General features: G+C 38.8%; 1 protein-coding gene across 4 annotated transcripts in view; it reads left to right on the top strand.

Moving 5' to 3' along the window:
- Window positions 1–22,234, top strand: part of LOC133499592 (poly [ADP-ribose] polymerase tankyrase-1) — a 47,881-nt gene that overhangs the window by 6,761 nt on the left and 18,886 nt on the right. For 3 of the 4 annotated variants that reach the window (XM_061817776.1, XM_061817778.1, XM_061817779.1), the window contains 19 exons: window positions 333–428; window positions 4,545–4,581; window positions 4,745–4,820; window positions 5,815–5,835; window positions 14,272–14,366; window positions 14,444–14,510; window positions 14,605–14,791; window positions 14,913–15,034; window positions 15,654–15,745; window positions 15,858–15,936; window positions 16,022–16,193; window positions 16,319–16,398; window positions 16,682–16,827; window positions 17,963–18,128; window positions 18,220–18,439; window positions 20,752–20,861; window positions 20,991–21,179; window positions 21,323–21,569; window positions 21,644–21,726. In XM_061817776.1, the coding sequence (XP_061673760.1) occupies window positions 333–428; window positions 4,545–4,581; window positions 4,745–4,820; window positions 5,815–5,835; window positions 14,272–14,366; window positions 14,444–14,510; window positions 14,605–14,791; window positions 14,913–15,034; window positions 15,654–15,745; window positions 15,858–15,936; window positions 16,022–16,193; window positions 16,319–16,398; window positions 16,682–16,827; window positions 17,963–18,128; window positions 18,220–18,439; window positions 20,752–20,861; window positions 20,991–21,179; window positions 21,323–21,569; window positions 21,644–21,726 (2,285 nt within the window). The remainder of the gene's footprint in view (window positions 1–332; window positions 429–4,544; window positions 4,582–4,744; window positions 4,821–5,814; window positions 5,836–14,271; window positions 14,367–14,443; window positions 14,511–14,604; window positions 14,792–14,912; window positions 15,035–15,653; window positions 15,746–15,857; window positions 15,937–16,021; window positions 16,194–16,318; window positions 16,399–16,681; window positions 16,828–17,962; window positions 18,129–18,219; window positions 18,440–20,751; window positions 20,862–20,990; window positions 21,180–21,322; window positions 21,570–21,643; window positions 21,727–22,234) is intronic. The other variant, XM_061817777.1, reaches the window with a different exon arrangement.

Below are 22,234 nucleotides of genomic sequence, written 5' to 3'. Positions count from 1 at the left end.
GAAAACACAGCATTCGTTAATTTTTTAAGCAGACATCTTGAGGGTAACCCCGCTAGCGTCACTTGTTGGTGTTTACCTACACGGCTCACACTCGCATGTGCGTCCACACGGACATAAATAAGAATATAGCACTTCAAAATAAAAGCGACAGTTGTATTGCATACATATATTTTTTTTTTTATTTATTTCCAAATTAATGATTGCGTCGCACGGGCCGAACAAGGTCATCCATCGACCAAGATTGGGTCTGCGGGCCATAGTATTCTTAGGTGTGGTTTAGAGAATATTTTTCAAGACAGAATTTTCAAGCGTTTGTTTTGTTTCCCATGTAGTGTTACTCCAGCATGGAGCCGATCCCAACATCCGTAACACTGATGGAAAGTCAGCACTGGATCTGGCCGACCCTTCTGCAAAGGCAGTGCTTACCGGTCAGTTCTCGTTCAACTTTATTTTAAGATTGTTTTATGTAACATTGCTTTGCGTTATAAACTTGTTCATTGCAAAGCATTCATGACATTTGAAACAATAATAATTTTGATTGGTACTAATTGTTGATGTTCATGAGGGGATCCAGGGTTAGCACAGGGTCATCAAACCGTTTGGCCAATGTGGGTAAACTATAAAAACCTCCTAGCCCCCACATGTGTAATTAGTCAGAACATTATGTGTTTATGTGGCTAAACCTTTAGTCACACTTAGCCACTTCATGTTACTGAGAATCCCATCAGCGTTGAACAAAGTAGACCCAGTTAAAACCACCAAGGCGTCACAATGGACTGAGTGATTTGGGAAAACATTTGTTGTTTTTTTTTTTTTTGTTGTTTTTTTTTTAAATGCACAAATATTGTGATTGCCATTCTAGCCTTTATTGTTTGGATGAAAATGTAATTTATTGGTAAATAAATTTAGTTAAGTTAAGTTTAGTTGAACGCTTGTGGGCAGCATAATTTTTAAGCTACAGCATTAAAAATTAACTGTCTCAAAAAATGGCAACACCTTTTTTAAAAAATTGATAACATTTAGAAAATATGAACAAACCTTTTAATGAGTCTCAAAAATCGTGAAGGTTGCTACACTTTATATATGAGTTCCCTACATAGAGACGCTGTATTCAAGAACTCCCAACACACAGCATGACAGGCAGTGAAATTTTCTATGGAATTTATTGGAATCTACATCAAAACATAGGTACAACTACAAACTACAAGAAAAAAAAGCAACCTAATGATAAAAGAAATAAAGAAAATCAGGCTTACTAAGATGATAAAGAGGGTGTGCGTAGCTGCTGTGTTTGGATAAATGTGTATTGGTGCATTGTCAGCGCTAGAGGAACAATGTTGAAACTTTGTGTAGAGAGAGTAATTTCCCCAAATTGTTTGGCTCTGGTGTTGTCCTCGTTAGCAAGCATTGTGTTATGTGACTTACACCCGCAGATGCAGTGGTCTTCTTCTGTACCTTGGCCATCTGGCTGGGGCTCTGCCAGCAGGACAGGAGCAGAAAACAAACCATGTCCAAAAAGCAGAGAGCAATAGTTTAATTTTGGGCATAACAGATCAGTTGCTCCCTATTCAAAATCACATATGATGCTGTACTGAGTTAAAATCAAGCCACAATTTTCAAAATCTCAGTTCCATCCATCCATTTTTTTTTTTAGTTGCTTATCCTCACAAGGGTCGCAGCAGTGCTGGAGTCTATCCCAGCTATATTTGGGCAGGAGGCGAGGTACACCCTGAACTGGTTGCCAGCCAATCACAGGGCACATGGAAACAGACAACAGTCGCACTTAGGGGGAATTTAGAGACACCAATTAATGTTGGATGTTTTTGTGATGTGGGAGGAAACCGGAGTGCCTGGGAAAAAGAGTGCCAACGCAGGCACAGGATGAACATGCAAACTCCACACAGGCGAGGCCAAGATTGTACCCTGCTCGTCAGAACTGTGAGGCCAACAGTTATAGCTGCTTCACCCTGCGGCCAAAATTTATTATTCTGAAAAGTTGAAAAAGCTTATTGAGTTGACACAGAGATCAAGGCAAGCATTTACAATATTTCTAAAGTGTTAATGAAATATCAAAGCATTTTATCTTCAGTCGATACAGATCACCAGTGAGTTTGAAGTGCCAATGGGTGGTGGTGCCTTGCGTCCATGTTACAGGAGTCAAGATTTGACAGGAAGCTGCTAATTAAGTTAAGGTCCATTTCACGTCTCCTCTGCCTTTTGCTTGGTCCGGATTGGTGGCGCCTTTGTGAGTCTGGAGTTCGAGGAGAGATGTTTATTAGTTAAGGACTCACGCAGACAATCTCACAGCAGGACAGCATAGAAGAATGCAGTTTATGGAGTTCTGGGGATCGTTACCTCAGTTGCCTCAGTCCACTACAGCAATTTAGCATGCAATTATTGGGACAAAGTCTATTTTGGGCATTATTCAAGAAATTAATCATTTTATAGTACAGATTATTTTTTTGTTTTTTTTCTAACTTTTCAGGGCGAGCCCCACCACCCTTTTGGATGTGGGATTGAAAGATTGAAACAATCCACGGCCCCGGTTTTAAAACCACTGCTCTAGTATAACCAGTGCAGCATTGGATATACCCACATTGGAAAATTAACACCTCTTACTTGCAGGCTGATGATTTCATATGAATAACAAATAACGTACAATAATCATTTAGAGCAGGGGTCTCAAAATCAAATTTACCTTGGGCCACTGGAGGCAGAGTCTGGCTGAGGCTGAAGCCACAGCCTCGGCGCACATGACTTAAATTGGGGGGGGGGGGGGCATTTTTGTCAAATGTCTTTTTTTTATTAATAATAATAATAAAACTCCAATACAAACTGCTGTAACTTGTGTTGCCATGTCAGTCATTGTGAATTCCCTTTAAGACCAAAGCAACTGCTGCAGTGTGACTGGCTACCTGCTGCGACATGCTATTGTACCTCTAACTGCAAAGATTTCCTGCTTAATTTGTCTGTTTTCATTTCACTCATAATTACAAACATAGCAGTGTGCCAAAGTTTTAGGAACTTTAGGAAGCTACCAATGCTTAATGTCTCTATCTTGCCTATCTGTCAGTTTAAACCCTGTTGATAGCATGGACATATGAAGACACTGCCTGTGCAAAGTTTAAAAGCCCAGCCTCCTTTAAAGAGGATTGTATAAGAAAAAAAATTTAATTAAGTGAAAACTACATGTTTTCAGATGCAAGTACCCAGGTATAACCCGCACAGGCGAGAACTTGCAAACCCCACACCAGTGAAGCCGAAAATGAGCCAAGGTCCTCCTCAGAATTGTGAAGCAGATGTACTCAGCAGTTGGTTGGTCACTCTGTTGCTCTGTTTGGGCGAATGATTTTAAGTTGGTATGTTTTACTCGGAAATATTTAGCAAAATATTATGAATAATCATAAAAAATACATTAATAGAACTTGTCCACTTATGTCATAAAATCACGTGACATCACCATATTCCCGGTCTAACAAAGCATTGTTGATAGTTAATTCCGTTGAGACGAAACGAAAATGTCTTATAACACGACATCCAGAGTTCTGTCTGATACCGTTAAACATTTAGAAGGTGATGATAAATGAAGGGGCGTGGAAAAATTAGACACTTAGCATAGAGGACACATATTTAATAACGATGTCGATGTTTTCACCAATAAAAAATTGGACTGTTAATTTGCTTCCGCTTGTCTTGGACAACTGGATATACACGTTTGTATTTCTGTCTACGTCTGTTTTTTGTGTCGAAGTATAAGCAGTCCGAATTGTAACAAACACAGCAAACGTGATAAAGAAAGCAACCATGAGTTGATACAAAGCAACCGTGGCAAATAAAATATAAACATATCAAGTATAGCAAAAGACCATTAAAAGCAAAACAAGAGAGCAAATGTGAGAACTTTATGTACAATTAATCCATTTAATCCGACACCCTGTACCAGGACATAACCCCCGTCAACACAATTGCTAAATTCGACAGCTCGTACCATATTGTTACACTCTTGAGGGTGTAACACTTGCGCTTTTTCAAAGTAACCTTTTCTTATTAAACCAACCTTCGCTTCCCAAAAAGCCTTGTCCTCGAGGGGATGAATCCCTCATTGCAGTTTGTTTCTGTTTTGATCAAGAATTTTGATTTCCCTATTACCTTTGTCCATTCTTTCGTTCTGTCCTCTAAAACCCCATTGGACAGTTTTTTTCTACATCAGGATAATTTGAAAAATAAGCAGGAGTATTGCAAACACCTGTTTCACCACATAAGTTTTACAGGTCCGTCACTCTGGCCATGCAGCTGAACAGGACTGGTTGAACAAAGTATTAATTTCTTTGCATCACTTTTTTTTTTTAAAACACATAAGTGGCATTTGACTAGATGTATTTTATATTTTACAATCTTGGTTGCTATATTTTCATACCTTTGTTACAAAAATCCCTTTCAGGGTTTTTTTCCCCCTAAATTGTAGCTTTTAACATCCTGACTGAGTCGATATATTGTTGCATAACTGGTTTTAATCTAAAAAATATATATATATTTCCAAACAGGTGAATACAAAAAGGACGAACTTCTGGAGGCGGCAAGGTGACTGTTTTCTCCACCTTGTTTTCCTGGAAATATTTGATAGTCACACATAATCATGTAATCAGAGTTAAGATATACCAGCTGCGGATACATCATGATATTATTGCCTTTGAATTATTAAATGAAAGTTGGCTTGTTTTAAACTATATAATTATAATTCCAGGAGTGGAAATGAAGAAAAGCTGATGGCTCTCCTGACCCCATTAAATGTCAACTGTCATGCAAGTGATGGTCGAAAGGTAAATCTAATACGAGTACATCAACTAACTAAACTATTATGAAACCATTAATACAATATTCTGTACTCTGTTACTCTCTGTATAAACAGTTTAGCCCCTCTGAATGTATGCCCAGTAACTACATAAAGCAGTATTAACTTTTATTGTAAATGTTTGATGATTGTGCATGCACCGCTCACTTGTCATTTTGTCATATAGTAACCTTTGAGTTTTAATTTCCCCACCCTCATTCACCTTCTGTATTTTATATGGTCGTTTGGTCTGAAACTTTTATTTCACAGTTGTCTTTGAATGGTTCTCAGGTTAATTTCAACATACTGCAACTCAAAAAATACCATCACTGCTTTCTCCATATTTACCATTTGTAGGCACTTCCTGGCCGGTATTTTTTTTTTTTTTTTTTTTTTTTAAGCCTACTGTATGCATGATGTAACTTTTTGTGGAATTTTCTTTTTGTGTGGAAATATAAGCAAGATCAGTTTCCTTAAAACAAATCACAGTGGACTTTCCAGTTTGTCATTGTAAAGCTTTGGTAATGTTGACGCAAACTCTTTTTCACTTCATTGCTATTTCATAGAATACTAACACCCCCCCCCCACCCCGAAAGATGACGTTTTATTTTTGAACACAAAAATCTGCATTCATATGCTTTGTCAAAAATATCTAACAGTATACTGGTTCATCATCAGCTTGTTTCATTCATTACTTGCCATTTAGTTCTCTTTCTTTCCTGAAGTGTAACATTATACTTGCATGAAATTGTACACTTACATTTGATTTGTTCCAGATATAACCACCATATATCACTAAAACACTGAAAACCCTTAAGTTGTTTAGCCCAAATTTCCTGATGTTTTACAAATCAGAGATGCATACAGACCTTGTTTCCAGTATTAGAGGAGAGCATAAGGTATATCTGTGATCCAATGCTGCCGTTATGTAATTTTTTTTTCATTTTGTTTTCTGTGTGACACTGGCAACATTTGTCCATCAGTCAACATCTCAAAAAATGCTGGTAAGTTGACCTTGAAAACAGCCACTTCATTGATGCACTGTTGTGGTCTCTTTTCTCCTCTTTTTAATCCATCATTTTGTTTGACCAATAAGATGGCTGTCACTTGAGCAATTGCACATCATGGGTGTGTGGGTCACTTGTATCACACTTTGACGCTCCCCTGTGTGTGTGGTCGGGGGGTGGATGTGAGTGTGTTTGGATTGTGTTTACAATGTGTGACAATTCCATTTTTGGGGTTTTGGAAAGGAGGCCAGTTTGTCTCACTGCCTGCTTTTTCAGCATCTCTTTGTCCATTCACACACACTATCATTTACCCAGCCTTCACACAATATTTTAATCTGGCCTTTTTGTTTTTTTATTCTTGTTGGCGTGATATCTGATTATTCAACCATGCCCAAAGGCATGCCTCCCACTGCATTTTGTCAATCAATTATGTCTGGTGAAATGTCTATTTCTCACCCCTGGCAAATCAGTTGGTATGCAAAAATGACGTTTGCTTGTTCCTCAGACAGCATGCTTTCCTCCATGTCAGTGACTGCTTGTCCTGTCCTACTGAACAATGCCATTGGTCAACAGATTGTCACCTATGATTTGCAGTCTGTTTCCTTTTTCACTTCTTTCCCCCTAAATATTCCTGCTTGGAAATTGTATTGAGAAATTACTATTTGCAGAGCTGTCAAATGTTATGGAACATCCATGTATTTTTACACAAAATTGACAGGAATGTCTCTACCGAATCACGTGAACAAAAACCGAGATTGATCACGTGAATTTTCAACAGATTGAGATCATGTGAATAAGACATTTAAAATGTTAAAGGGTGACAAAACAATCCAAAGGTACAAAGATCTTACCGGGTGGAACAGTAATATCTTCATTTTTTATTTGAAACAATGTAACATTTCAGTGTATTTTTAGTACCAGTAACTATTTGTGACTGAAAGCGGTACAAAGGTATGTTGACTATGGCATTCATAGATGGCAATGCATTAGTCACAGTACACAATCCTATTGGTCGACGTCAATGTGCACTGGCAGCTATTTGTTACAGACTTATTCTAAAGATGATTTGAGTATGGTTTTTAAAATGTCAGATAAATTTATCAAAAAGGAAAACATTTCAAACATAATATGTACATAACTATTGACACCGTTTGCCATAGTCAAACAAATTCAGGTGAATCTGGTTTTCACTGATCATCCTTGGGATGCTTCCATAACTTGAATCGCGTCCCACTTATAGTAAATCCACTCGATTGAACATCATTTGGAATGTCATACATCTGTGTATCTAAGGTCTCATAGTTAGCAGTGCTAGTCAAACCACAAACTAACCAATCAAAGTCTCAGGGATTGTCTGCAGACCTCTGTTGGATTGTGTAAAGAGCTGTTTTTCTGCTACAGGAACTGGGCAACTAGTCCACATAGATGGTAAGATGACAGTTGGGAAATACAGACATTGTTTTGAGGGCTAGCTCTAGAGTGCTCAGGCATGGGTCGGCAACCTATGTGTCGTGAGGCATATCTGGCTCTTTTGATGGTTGCTAATGGCTTTCAGAGCCCTCATAACGACATACTGTAAGTCATTTCTGCCATGTAGACAACGCAAATGAGACAGACAGTTTGTCCTAGTCGGGTTGCCGGACTTTGCTGTCTAATATGGCAGTCAATGTGCCCAGGCACAGAACGGTCGAACCCAGATCGGGTAGAAACTAACTGCGGAAACACTTTTGACAAAGATAGATAAAAGAAAAAAAGATTAGTACCACCACATTTTTTTAGTAAGAATGGACAGAGGAATGAGGCTTTATGGACGAAGATGGTTCTGCTGTATGTCTAATATGTAATGACAAAATTGCAATGATGAAATGATCAAATATAAAGCGCCACTTTGACACGCGCCATACTGCTTTGCTAGTGCTTTAGCAATTGTGAGAAGCGGAAAGCCATTCACAGATCGGGAGTTTGCCAAAACAGTCATGCTTGATCTTCCAACTGACGTTTTTGACAACTTTTTGCATAAAGACAAGATAAAGGAATAAAACCAAGTTTCAACCACAAAATATTTTTTAGTATTTTTATTATAGTTAAATGATATCCACACAGATCACTGTGTCTGCACTTAAAATTAGTACTTCGCTACACATTCCACCTCAGAATGTGGCAGGTTAAATGTTAAGTACTTGTGATGTGAGATAACCTTTATTAGTACTGCTTTTTGGAAATTTGCATCATTTCAGCAGCAAATGTGGATACAAGAAATAAATATGTAAGATTAGCATTAAAGAATAAGTACATTTTACAAAATAGAATTCAAAACTATTGTTCATACAGTGCCATGAAATAATATTGGCCCCCTTCTCATATTCATGTTTTTGCATACTTTCGCACTTTAAGGTAATCAAATGAATGTAAATATCTGAAAAATAAAATCAGAGTAAGATATTTTTAAATGGTGGTTTCAGTTGGTAAGGAAAATACCAATTCAGAATACTGGCCATAGGTGAAAACGTACCGCTTTTTAAATAATTGTGGTTAATCACAGTTTTGTTAATTTTCATGGATGATGACCAAACCTGATTCCCTCCACACCTGTTTAATGAAGTTTTGAGAAAACCAAGTTCAACACAAGATCTAAAAAAAAAACCTGCAAAAGAATGACAAGACCCAAAGAGAACAGTTGAGAAATAAAGTAATTGACAACTATCAATTTGGACAGGGTAACAAAAGCCATTTAGGAAGCTTCAGGATTCCAGCAAATCATAGAGAGAGTCATTATCCTCAATTGGAGAAAACACTACAGTGGTGAACCTTCACAGAAACGGGCATCCTATAAAGATTACCTTAACAGAACAACAGTACCTCATCCAGGAGAACACAGAGAGCTCAGGAGAACTTGGGAACTTGGAATGGATCTGCAGGCCTCCCTTGCTTCAGTTTACTGTCGGTTAGTGTTTATGACAACAATGAGGGAAATATTGGGCAAAAATGTCATGAATTCCAAGGTGAAAACCACTGCAGACCAAAAAGAACGGAGAGGATAATCTTAAATGTATTTAAAATAAAAAATCTGAATGATTCCTAAGACTTTTAAAGTGTTTGTAATGTCTAATTTCAAACGCAAATAATCTTATCTAGACAAAAATATATGTTCAACTGTACCATAAAATGCATAACCTTTTCAATGTCTTTACCCAAAAATATAAGCATTTATGAATTGAAGTCTGCAAACTTTGACCCAGTTTCCGTGTCTGAAAAACAACTCATTTTTCTTGGGGCGTAGCCTGGTACGTCACTACAGGTGGATCTGTATTGTGCGACTGGTACTGTCTGCTTATGGCATTAGTTTACCACGTGAAATTATGTTTATGGTGAAGCAAGATATCACCATCTATTGCTCTCAAATTAACGTGGCAACATTTTAAACTCATTCATTAAAATCCTTATTTGTGAAATTATAACACCTTAGACTGTGGACTACGTGATCATCTTCTGTTTGTTTTGGTGCGATAATAAACGAGCCTTGTACATGCAAATTAGAGACACATCGTACTGCAAATAGTTTCTCATACAAGCACAGGCAGATTAGTCGCACTGTACATTGAACGGCTGGGTGGTCGCGTACATATGTAGGAATGTGACATCGCTGGTGTCAACAATGGTGAGCATTGGAATACATTGTAAGAACGCCGATGAATTTTCTGATATTTCAAGCGATGAACAGTATTCTGAAGGGTCCCATGAAGACTGTGAAGAATACGAGCTTTATAAAGTCGACAAAATGTCAGCGAACGGGAACATTCAAAATTGCCAATATGAGCAACCTTAAATGTTATCTGAAAATCTTTTTTTATAAAGTTACAGTACCAATGACATGATCGCTCTATAATGATACATTATTTTCAATGAGTAGCCTTCCCCTTTGAGTTGAGAGATTCCTGTAATGTTCAACATGGGTATTAGTTGTGAAAGACAAAATGACAGCGGGAAGAAATCCAGAGAATGTTTTTTTTTTTTTTTAAATAAATTATGATGGAAAAAGTATTTGCTCAATAATAATAATACATGTTCATCTCAGTATTTTTTTATATACCCATTGTTAGCAATGACATAGGTCAAACATTTTCTCTAAATATTTGCAAGGTTTTTATATATTTTTTGGTATTTGTCGCATTCCTCCATGCAGAGCTCCTCTGAAGAATTTAAGTCCCTTGACACCACATTGGTCCCAGGTCTCAGCAGGACTCCCCATGGAGTGAGATCTTGCATCAAGCCCCCATATTGAGGGAAATTATCAATGGGCTTGTATGTTTTCCATTTCTAATAATTGTTCCCATAGTTGATTTCATCACACCAAGCTGTTTACCTTTTTCAGATTCAGTCTTCACAGCCTGGTCTACAATTTTGTTTATGATGTCCTTTGACAGCTCTTTGGTTTTGTCCATAGTGGGATTTGGAGTGTGACTGAGGTTGTGGACTCGTGTCTTTTATACTGATCAATTCAAACTGGTGGCCTTAATGCAGATAACGAGGAGGACAGAGGAACTCCTTAAAAAAGTTATGGGTCTCAGAGAGTCAGAAATCATGTTTGTTTGTAGGTCACTACTTATTTTGCACCATATTTGTTAATTTCTAAATCAGTATGATTTTCTGGGTCTTTTTCTGATTTTGTCTCGTTAGATGAAGTACCGTAATTTCTCAAGTATAATGTGCAAAAATTTCCCAAAATATTTTTAAAAAGTTAATATAGTATATTATTTTTAGGTATAGATTAAAAATAAAAAGCCACATTGTACCATTGTATACAGGTACATAGGGTGGTTAAAAAAAGGTATACATTTAATATTTCAATATGATATTCAATGTCTTAACGTTATTTAGTTATATGTATTATGGTAATGTGCGCCGCCAAGCTGAGCTTCCTGACCTGCTAGCGGGAGTTTGCCATTTTATGATTGTTAGCATAGCAAATTTGTTGCTACTGCACCAAACATCAGAAATGGTTCCCACAGGTTTTCGATGGGGTTGAGTTCTGGGGACTGAGATGGCCATGGGAGGAGCTTGATTTTGTGTCTGGTGAACCATTTCTGTGTAGATTTGGCCATATGTTTAGATTCATTGTTTGCTGAAAGACCCAGTGACGACCCATCTTCAGCTTTCGGGCAGAGGGCAACAGATTTTGATTTAAAATGTCCTGGTTTTTCAAAGCATTCATGATTCCATGCACCCTAACAAGGTTCCCAGGGCCTTTGGATGCGAAACAGCCCCACAGGATTACTGACCCAACCCCATACTTCACAGTGGGTATGAGGTGCTTTTTAGCATGCGCATCTTTCGTGGCACGCCAGACCCACTTAGTGTTTGTTGCCAAAAAGCTCAATCTTGGTCTCATCTGACCACAGCACACGATCCCAGTTGAAGCCCCAATACCGCTTGGCGAACTCCAGACGTTTGCGTTTATGATTGTGAGTGAGGAAAGGTTTTCTCCGTACATGCCTCCCAAACAGCTTGTTGGTGTGTAGACAGTGCCTGATAATTGATTTGGAGACTTTGTGACCCCAGGATGCTACCATTTGTTGTAATTCTGTAGTGAGCTTTGGAGATCTTTTGATTTCTCTTACCATCCTCTTCACTGTGCATGGTGGCAAAATAAACATGGGTCCTTATCCAGGCTTGTTTACCACTGTTCCAGTTGTTTTGAACTTCTTAATTATTCCTCTTACAGTGGATATGGGCACCTGCAGTTAAGTAGCAATCTTCTTATAGCCTCTGCCTGACCTGTGAAGGTCGACGCACATCTGCCTCACTTGTATGCTGTGTTCCTGTCTTTCCCGTGTTTAAGAGTGGATAAGAGAAATGGCCTCTGTGTCATGTCATATTTATACCCCAGGGAAACAGGAAGTAATGAATTACTAATTAAATGCTCCTACATACTCTGGTTAACTTTGTAAAGTACTGTAGAAATGACAGAAATGCTTCAATTATATTTATTTCCTGGGAATTGTTAAGGGTGCCAATAATTGTGGAACAGGTCATTTAATGAAAAATTATTTTTTTAGTCAGGGATTTTTTTTATTTTCTAACAAATCATTTGATGTAAAGGTTACATTTTCCTAAAATTTTCAGTGCGGCAGTATTCTTCTGCAATAAACACTGAATTTATTTTAAGGCTTTTAACACATCTTAACCGGGGGTTACTATGCAGAAACGTTTTATGTACAAGTATTTAATGCAAAAAAAAAAAAAGGTTTCTCCACAAAGTGTAAGTTAGTGTTCATTTAAGGCTGTAGTACGTGTTATCAACAGCATTATTAAGATGTTATGCCATCATTTAGCATTTCTTTTAGTTGGTTGAATGATTCTGTTCTGAAAATTACAGGGACCAGGACAAACATGGCCTGTCCCTCTATCTATATATATATATATATATATATAAAACAATACAAACCTAACAAAATATAAATACAGATCATGTGGTGCGCATTGTACATTGCTACAAGGGTTTTCATGATTTTTTTTATGAATTTAGGTCAACTTTGGGGGTGCGCATTATAGTATTGGACGCATTATACTTGAGAAATTACGATAAGTCAAAACTTTGTGAGTCAGAATACTCGCCGTATCCACTTGATGTACTGTTACACTCGTAAATTTCCATACCAAGGCAGAATTTGTAAAAAAATATATATATATATCATATACTGGTACTTGGATTAAGGCAGCAACTATGTCCGCCATAACAAGGTTGAAGTAATAAAAACGTTAAAATAAAATGACAAATATTAGTCATTTATGATTATGATTTTGACTATTGACTACTGAAAATATGGTAGCTCAGACAAAATTGGACAAAGTGTTCTTGAAGTCAATTTTGATAGGTTGACAGCTCTGTAATTGGATTTTTTCACTTTCGTTCTCCCTACCCCCTGCCCACCACCAAATACCCCTGCATGGAAATTGGGCTGAGCGACTGATTGCAAGTTCAGCTTTGTAAGGCTTGGATTTACACCTTTTGCTTTCACTAACATTATTCTTTCTTGCTGAAAATACAATTTAGTCCAATACTTGAGCTTTAATGTGCTTCTCTAAATATTCTGCTTTAGTGGCCTCTTTGCATGCCCTTACAGTTATGATTTCATATTTTTGGAAATCCAAATTGGCCAATTGATAATCTATATTTAAGATGTCTAAATCAAGCAGGTATTGATGTCCTTAATCTATGCATTTTTTGTGTGTGTGGTTGTGGAGAGACCGGTTAAGGCTGCACGATACGGCCCAAAAAAACAATAAGTTGATATTTTTAGGTTTTACCTCAATTCGCAATATATATTGATATTCTGATTACTCTTGTAAATTGGTATATAATTGTTAAAATTAACATTTTTACTCCTAAAATAATACCAGTATAATGATTTGAGCAGATACTACAGTTGGATTTTGAACATTAAAATTAAATATTGTCAGTTTTAAGGTGATACTAAAACATACATGTGCAGAGGCGTTTTCTGTATGGGCAGAGGAGTGTGTAGCTGAGCGTTGCACGAAGAGAGAGAAAAAGAAGAAAACTTCATGAGGATTTGTACTTGTTCACGTTAGTCCTATATCTCGTGCAACCATCCGTGATATAGAGAGTAGATTCAATACATCCCCCTCGCTCAAGCCCAATGAAAGCTGCTGTTGTGGTCCAACCGTAATATCCTGAAGTCGAGTTTTATAATTTAAATTACAGGTGTCAAACTTAAAGTCTGGGGGCTAGATCTAGGCCACCACATTTTAAGTGAAGGCGTCGACTTTGTTACTTGCCAAAATAACATTTTTAATCACCTTCACTTTTTATTTTTAGATTTGCAAGCATTTTTTGTTACTAATTCTCCTTTCAAAATAAACTGAATAATAGTTGAACAAACAACTTTTTAGTGGGTTCCGATTTTAAACGGATTTTTGTGTGTCTTTGTGTATCTGGAATGATACAATGCAATCATAGACCTATCTGGATTTACAGTCATACTGGTCTTCCAAGCAAAACAATGACTACAATGTGGGATGCAACAAAAATGAGTCCATCCCTGAGTTCTTGTAGGTTTTATTAGTTCAATACTTGAAAAAAGGTATGGGTCACAATGCAGGACAGTTAACATAGATGTATTGAAAATAGCATCGCTCGTACTCATTTTTGACAAGAAACTGACTGCTCCTTAAATTGTACATTGGTATTGCACGTACCTCCAAGGAATTGGCACCATCATGTGCACTATTCCTCTGCAGCTCTCCTAGCACAGCCAGACGAATCACACTGGCTGTGGTCCTACTTAGCCACTTGCTAAAATGGTCATCAAAGCCAGTTACACAGTCAAGTAGCCAACCAGCAATGCTTCTTTGCAGTTGCGTTAATAAGATGGGTTTTTTTGTTGTTGTTTTTTTTTAATATTTAAACAGTCAACACCCCTCCACTTAGCTGCTGGCTACAACAGAGTCCGCATTGTTCAGCTCCTGCTTCAGCATGGAGCTGATGTACACGCCAAGGACAAGGGGTAAGAACTACAAAGGAGACATTCATAAATATTTGAAAAGTCATATTCACAGACTTTAATCTATGACATGTTTGCAGCGGCCTGGTTCCTCTTCACAATGCTTGTTCTTATGGTCACTTTGAGGTTACTGAGCTTCTGCTTAAAGTAAGTTGAAGTTCATTGACATTACATTGTTAGAAACTCTTTTATGAAAGACTTAACCTGGTGATTGTATTTGTCCGCATGCTTCCTTCTGCAGCATGGCGCCTGTGTCAACGCAATGGATTTATGGCAATTCACTCCTCTCCATGAAGCAGCATCCAAGAACCGTGTGGAAGTTTGCTCCTTGTTGCTTAGCCACGGGGCTGACCCGACCCTACTCAACTGTCACAGCAAGAGTGCTGTGGACATGGCCCCAACTCCAGAGTTGAAAGAGAGACTAACCTGTGAGTGAACCTCTTCGGCAGCAATGACTGGAATCCAGAAATGTGTTTTTAAACAGGGTGCCATCACCCAAAGGGATTTGTTTTTTGGTCTATTAATAATGTTTTTTCATTCCATGTATAGATGAGTTCAAAGGCCATTCACTGCTGCAGGCAGCTCGGGAGGCGGACATGGCCAAAGTGAAGAAGACCCTGGCTTTGGAAATCATCGGCTTCAAACATCCACAAACAAATGAGACAGCACTGGTCAGAATCATGCCAGCTCCATATTTAAATGTTATATTTCCAGTGACACATTTAGTTTTGGAACTTGTTTAACCATGTATACTCTAAATTTAAGCATAGTTATTTTGATGTTCTATTGAATAAATCATGAGGGGCTTTCCCACCACAGAAACCTCCTTAGATACACTGGTAGCTTGAGTTCCACGTCTCCCCACCAAAAAAATTAGTGTGCTACGTATTAGCATACTTATTAGTAGTATTCCACCTGGATTAATTCGTTCCTCCTGGTAGGTAGAGTCTTCCGAGGGCTGCCAGAAACTCTGTGATGGGATGGGCTGTGGTGACGAACGGCGATTGCTTGGCAGGCCTCTGTCAGCGTTAACATTTTCATTTTCAGAGCCACCATTACTGGAATGCAGCTTTGAAATAAGAGGAATAAAATACAATGGAAACCAAAACTTCAACTTTTTTTTTTTTTTTTTTTTTGGGTGGAAACATCGGAACTCTCGCGACCAGGGGGAGCTTGGGATGGTGCTGCGTCTCCTGAAGTGGCAAAGTCCCTAATTATCATTTAAAGTGGGCTCACACCTGCTTGTTTGTTTTTCAAAATTTATGGTCCTTTTACTTTTTTTTTTTAAAGCATTGTGCAGTGGCTTCTCCTCACCCCAAAAGGAAGCAAGTTTCTGAGTTGCTGCTGCGTAAAGGTGCAAACATTAATGAGAAGAACAAAGAGTAGGTCCAAGAATTTGTTTCAGCTCTTAACGTTTTGATGTTTTATGACAAATACTAAGTAGCCGACTCTCACTTTGACTTGAGAGAGATAACCTGTTCTGTGTTGTCACAGCTTTATGACACCTTTGCATGTTGCTGCTGAGAGAGCTCATAATGATATTCTGGAGGTGCTGCAGAAACACGCAGCAAAGGTTAGATTTTCTTTCTCCTCTGGAAACTTTTGTTGCAAGAGATGTTGGGATGTATTTTTTCACCTCCTACCTTATCTGTCCTCAGGTAAATGCTGTAGACACATTAGGACAGACAGCACTGCACAGGGCTGCTCTGGCTGGTCACATTCAAACCTGCAAGCTGCTGCTAAGCTATGGGGCCGACCCATCCATCGTGTCACTGCAGGGTTTTACTGCTGCCCAGATGGGAAACGAAGCTGTACAACAGATTCTCAATGGTAATGACATCTTTCTCTCCCTGGTGTATATTTGTCCTTTAAAGCGATTCGGGGAAAATCCAGTTTTAGTTTGGGACATTGAAAACTGCTCTTCATTCAATATCTTGTTTGTTTTTGTTTTTCAGAAAATGTTCCAACACGAAACTCCGATGTAGACTACAGATTTCTCGAGGCGGCCAAAGCAGGAGATCTGGAAACAGTGCAAGTGAGTTTGTGCCTTGATGTAATTTTTTTTCCTTTTTTTTTTAGGCTATTCTATCTACTTAACCACGTTTACAGTCCATGTGCAGTTCAGTAATTGGTTGTTGATTTCACATTTTACCTATAATCTTTGTGGAAAGACAATTGACTGTCATTTTCATTTTAAGATTTTTTTTTTCTTTTCCAATTAACACTCTCCTTCTATTAATTATGCTCAATTTCTCTCGTCAAACTATATTATCACTCATCACAGTATTTAATGTTGTATTGCTTTATTTTTGTGACAGCAACTTTGCACACCTCAAAATGTTAACTGTCGGGATTTGGAGGGTCGTCACTCAACTCCCCTCCATTTTGCTGCTGGTTATAACCGTGTGGCTGTTGTGGAATACCTACTTCACCATGGAGCTGATGTCCATGCTAAGGACAAAGGGTGTGTTTCTTCATACAATTTTCACTCATGATGATTGGCAGCAGGGGCCAAAATATGCTCCAAAGTGCATTTTCGGTTCTGGACCGAAAGACTTTAGTCACCAGAATAAAACCGTTGAAATACCATGTCGTTAATGCTGCTATCTCGTGGCTTTACTCTGGTTGATACAGAAGCAAATAGACATACATTCAACTGGTAACACACAGTAACAGCTAAAATTGAATGTCTTTGTTCCGGCAATAATTCAAAAGTACATCGCAGTAAATTGTGGGAACCGTTTGGTTTTATCATTGTTAGTGTGCGGCTCGTCCAGATTGCTGCGTCTCTCTTGTCTTCCAATCTACTTACTGTTCTCCACTGAAATGGAATGCTTGTTGCGTGCTCTGGATTTGCATCACCCTAGTTATCTACAAGCTACAGCTAATGCAGCCAAATATGCTGCTGAGGCACGGCGGTAAACGCAACTAAATGTGATTATAAGGTACAGAGGATGTGTGCATCATCTGGCTATGGATATTACATTTTGATGTTAAAAAACAGTCACTTAGCAGTAGACTTAGTTTGTTAAACTAACTGCACAGGAAGAGTATGCAAACTACCCAGGCGAGGCCGGATTTGAAACAGGGTCGTCAGAACTCTGAGGCTGACATGCTAACCAGCTGTCCACCCTGGTGCCATTGATAAATGCAGTAATATAAACAGTAATGATTGTTGTGTTTTTATCCTACTACAGTACATAACATGCTGCAATAACTCAATAACTGTCCCATTATTATGTTTCTGACATAATTTTATAAATGTAGCAATTCAGAAAAATTGCTCTAGAAATGAATTCCTATAGGGTGGCAGCTTTGTAGTCATAGTGATAGTTGTAGTTTTACTAATTGTTGGTTTATTTTATATTGTAATTAATGTGAAGTGCTTTGTGTTGCTTTTTTTGAATGAAAGTTGCTTACAAATGTAATTTGAATGATACATTTATTTCATATTTTCGGTTTTCAGGTTTGGGCTCCCCAGTTTTGGTCAAGAATTTTCATTTCAGTGCATCACTAGTTTTTACACTTGTTACAAATAAAAATATCAATCAGACCGTCTTTTGGGAGAGTGAATCTTTACTTCTTTCTCCTCCCGCCAGTGGCCTGGTTCCTCTTCACAACGCATGCTCGTACGGTCACTATGAGGTCGCTGAGCTACTGGTGAGACACGGCGCCTCAGTCAATGTCGCTGACCTATGGAAGTTCACCCCACTTCACGAGGCAGCAGCCAAGGGAAAATATGAGATTTGCAAACTGCTGCTCAAAGTAAGAACACTTTGTTCCTGAGGGATAAAATATAGCATGAAAAATCATCATAGTTGTTTTAGAACAACATTACAATTTAAAACATCTTTAGCATGGAGCAGACCCCTCCAAGAAGAACCGCGATGGCAACATGCCACTTGATATGGTGAAGGATGGAGACACTGACATTCAGGACCTACTAAGGGGGGATGCTGCCCTCCTGGATGCTGCAAAAAAAGGTTGCCTGGCTCGTGTCCAGAAACTTTGCTCCCCAGAGAATATCAACTGTAGAGATACTCAGGGCCGCAACTCTACACCACTCCACCTTGCAGGTAAGATGCACCAACTGCTTTTGTGGATTTATGGTTTTTCAATCAAAAATGTCTTTGTATTTACTTGGCTTTTAGAGAAAAGGCCTATCCCTTGTTTTGTATTGGTATATAAAATACTTTGAAGTTTTATGGAAATTACTGGAGGAGCTGCATTATAAATCAGTCACATTTTACTGTTTTGTCAAGGACAACAGACTTATTAAATGTGTCTAAAGCCTACTACGTGATGCAGTCAAAACCGACTGGACCTACAGTGTCTCTCAACAATAAGAGTTGCTGATGCATCTCTCCAGATGTATGGATGCTACACTTTAAGCCGATCTGACCGGTGTGATTGGGATTGACCGATAACTAGCATTTCATGCCGATCAGCTTTCATATCATAATTCACAAGTCCAATCTATGTCTTCGATCTGCTCCGCAAAAAACATTTAACTCAGCATCACCATCGCATATAAATCCCAAACTTCTTTTTTTTTTTTTAAACTTTTGGAGGTGAAATTATTTTTAACAGACAACAGTTGCACACACAATCATACATAGGGGCAATTTAGAGTCTCCAATTACTGTAATGCATGTTTCTGGGATGTGGGAGGAAGGCAGAGTTGTCAGAGAAAACCCACGCTGGCACGGGGAGAACATGCAAACTCCACAAAGGCGGGGCCGGGATTTGAATACTGGTACTCAGAACGCGCTACAGCTGTGCTACCGTGCACCCCTGTTCTAAACAATAAACAAACTTAAAATCAACATTCAAAAGCAAAGGCACCTAAGAATCTATCGAACCACTATCAAAATGTGAGTCACTTCTTTTGATTACATGAGAGTGGCTGATTATTGGAAACCTGTCTCTGTTATGGAACAGTACACTTTAAACGCTATTTACATGCTCCCAACATGCTTTGTGCCACTATGGAGGTCCTGGACACTGCAAAGCACACTGGGAGGAGGTAAATTGCATTTAAAGTGCATGTTTTATGTCAAGTATTTTATGAGTCATTCTTTTATTTCTCTTATTATTTGCAAGTTATGTTATTCTGTTTGCTGTGGTGAGATAATTTTAGTTTTGATGTGACACAGTCAGTGTGTACAACATAATCAGGAATGACCTGCCTACATAGGAAATGTGTAGGGTAATGTAAGATGCTTCTGCTTACGGATGTGAAATGCAATTGTTCCCGACTGCCTCATGAGTGCTATCATATGGTAACTTACATCCACGCTAAAGCACGTGTTGGCATGAATGCTGACAGGGTAACCAGTGTGCATTAATACTGCATCCATTCAGAGATTTTTATTATTCACAGGAATGTAAGGAACGGAACTCCTGCGAATAACGGGGCAATACTGTACCTTTATAATTTCCGGGGTTACGTCCTACCCCCCAAATTCTGACAATCCGCAAATTATTGATGCATTTTTAAAACGCCTATGTCTTATACAGTATCTGCCGTGTATATATAATATATTGGCCAGAGAAGAATCTACCTTAATTGTCCGAAGAAGAAGAAGAATGTACCTCAATTGACTGTAGAAGAAGACTGCGCTAGTTTTCGGTGTCCTGAATGGAGGATCCTGCACAACACTCATAAATGCAAAATCGATTTTTTTTACACAAAAAGTAGTCACACACGAAGCTCCTCCTGTGGATTTTAAACATGTGGCGCATGAAATAATATACTATCACTAAGCGATTAAAAAGATGTACTGCTACATGAAGACAAAAGCACAACTTCACCAGGAACTCGATGAAAATGACATGAGGAGCGACTGAGAGAGTAAAATATTTGAGATATTCTGAGACCGTTCAACCCCGATTTTGAGTGGTTTCAGTGAGCAGGAGGAGGATGGATAACAATACTTTTCTGTTATGCTTGACCTGTTTTACTGCTGTTACAGTCGCTGTTTGGAAACAAGGTATGTAAGTAAAAAAATTTACAATGTCTTTAGGTGTGAATATCTAATTTTTAAAATGTACCAAATGCGTACGGTATCCAGTATATCCGTGGCACATAGTCCGGCGCAGCTCGTGAATGGGAGGTTGGGCTTTTAAACCGTACACACTGTCGTCTGGAAAATGTAATACCTAAATCAACTACCACAAATTCAAATACATTATGGGGGGGACTAAGAGAAAAAAATCTGCAAATATGCAGGTGCGGGACTGCAAGGGGTGAACCGCAAATGGGCAAGAGAATACTGTACTGATGTTGTAGCTTGTCTCAGTTTGTGCAGGTGTCCCAAAGGTGAGTGTATAACTGGCTTGCTGTGTTTCTTCAGAATAAGTCACTAATTGCCCTTTTCCTCTTTAGCTGGCTACAACAACCTGGAAGTGGCTGAGTATCTGCTGGAACATGGGGCAGACGTCAATGCCCAAGACAAAGGGGGCCTTATCCCTCTCCATAATGCTGCGTCCTATGGCGTGAGTTTGAACTCCTCATCTCTAAATTCATTCAGTAGCCTTAGTGGCTCCTTTCAATTATTTAAAAATATTTTTTTAGATCAAAATAAAAGATATGACTTTTGTTCTGTTGTCTTCTCTCTCTGACAGCATGTTGACATTGCTGCGTTGCTTATCAAGTACAATACATGTGTGAATGCCACAGACAAATGGGCTTTCACCCCCTTGCATGAGGCAGCCCAGAAGGGTCGCACACAACTCTGCGCCCTGCTGCTGGCTCATGGTGCTGATCCAACCATGAAGAACCAAGAGGGCCAGACAGCCCTAGACCTGGCCACGGTAGCATCAACTAAAAAGCCCTAAATAATATAGCCTCTGAAGGATTATGAACGCGTCATATCGTATGGTCTTGTCTTTTTTTCTTACAAGTGCTCTGATTTTTGCTGTTCAAACTGCAACTCTTTCGGTTGCTGCACATTTAGGCTGACGACATCCGGGCCCTCCTTATGGACGCCATGCCTCCAGATGCTCTCCCAAATTGCTTTAAGCCACAAGCTACAGTTGTCAGCGCCTCTGTCATCTCCCCAGCCTCCACACCATCCTGCTTATCGGCTGCTAGCAGCATAGACAACCTGGCTGGGCCACTCAATGAGCTGGGTGGTGGTGCTGCTGCTGGGAGCTCAGGAGTGGCTGATGGAGCTGCAGGCACTGACCGCAAAGAAGGAGAATGTAAGGTTCTTAAATCTGCCTCTTAGGCCCTCACTAATTTGTTGGTTGTCATTTGTTCTTCTTTTGCTTCCTAGTGACGATGCTGGACATGAATATCAGTCAGTTTCTGAAGAGTTTGGGTCTAGAGCACTTGAGGGACATTTTTGAAAGAGAGCAGGTGGGAAATTATATTGTTAATCAAACATTAAATGTACAGTTGAAGCCAGAACTTTACATACACTACAAAAACACATTTCATTTTTAGTCTCACTGTCTGAAGTCAAATCAGACAAAACCTCTCCCGTTTCAGGTCAGTTAGGATTACTTTTGTTAAATGCCACAATAATGAGAGATAATTCCTTAGATAATTTTATATTTTCTTCAAGGTCAAAAATTTACATGCACAAACCTAACTATGCTTTTTAAAGAACATGCGGAAACCCAGACGATATCATGGCTTTGGAAGCTCTTGATAGGTTGACAACTGGAGTTAGTTAATGGCACACTTGGGTATGTATTTAAGGCTAGACCTCAAACACTCTGCTTCCTTGTTTGAAATCATGGGAAAATCAAAAGAAATCACCCAGGAAATCAGCAAAGAATTGTGGAGCTCCACAAATCTGGCTCATCGTCGAGTGCAATTTCCAGATGCTTGAAGGTGCCACGTTCATCTGTTAAAACCATTA

Source organism: Syngnathoides biaculeatus, chromosome 4 (assembly GCF_019802595.1).
Source record: "Syngnathoides biaculeatus isolate LvHL_M chromosome 4, ASM1980259v1, whole genome shotgun sequence".
In the NCBI taxonomy this organism is placed as follows: Eukaryota; Metazoa; Chordata; class Actinopteri; order Syngnathiformes; family Syngnathidae; genus Syngnathoides; species Syngnathoides biaculeatus.
This window is presented reverse-complemented; position numbering and strand designations above follow the sequence as displayed.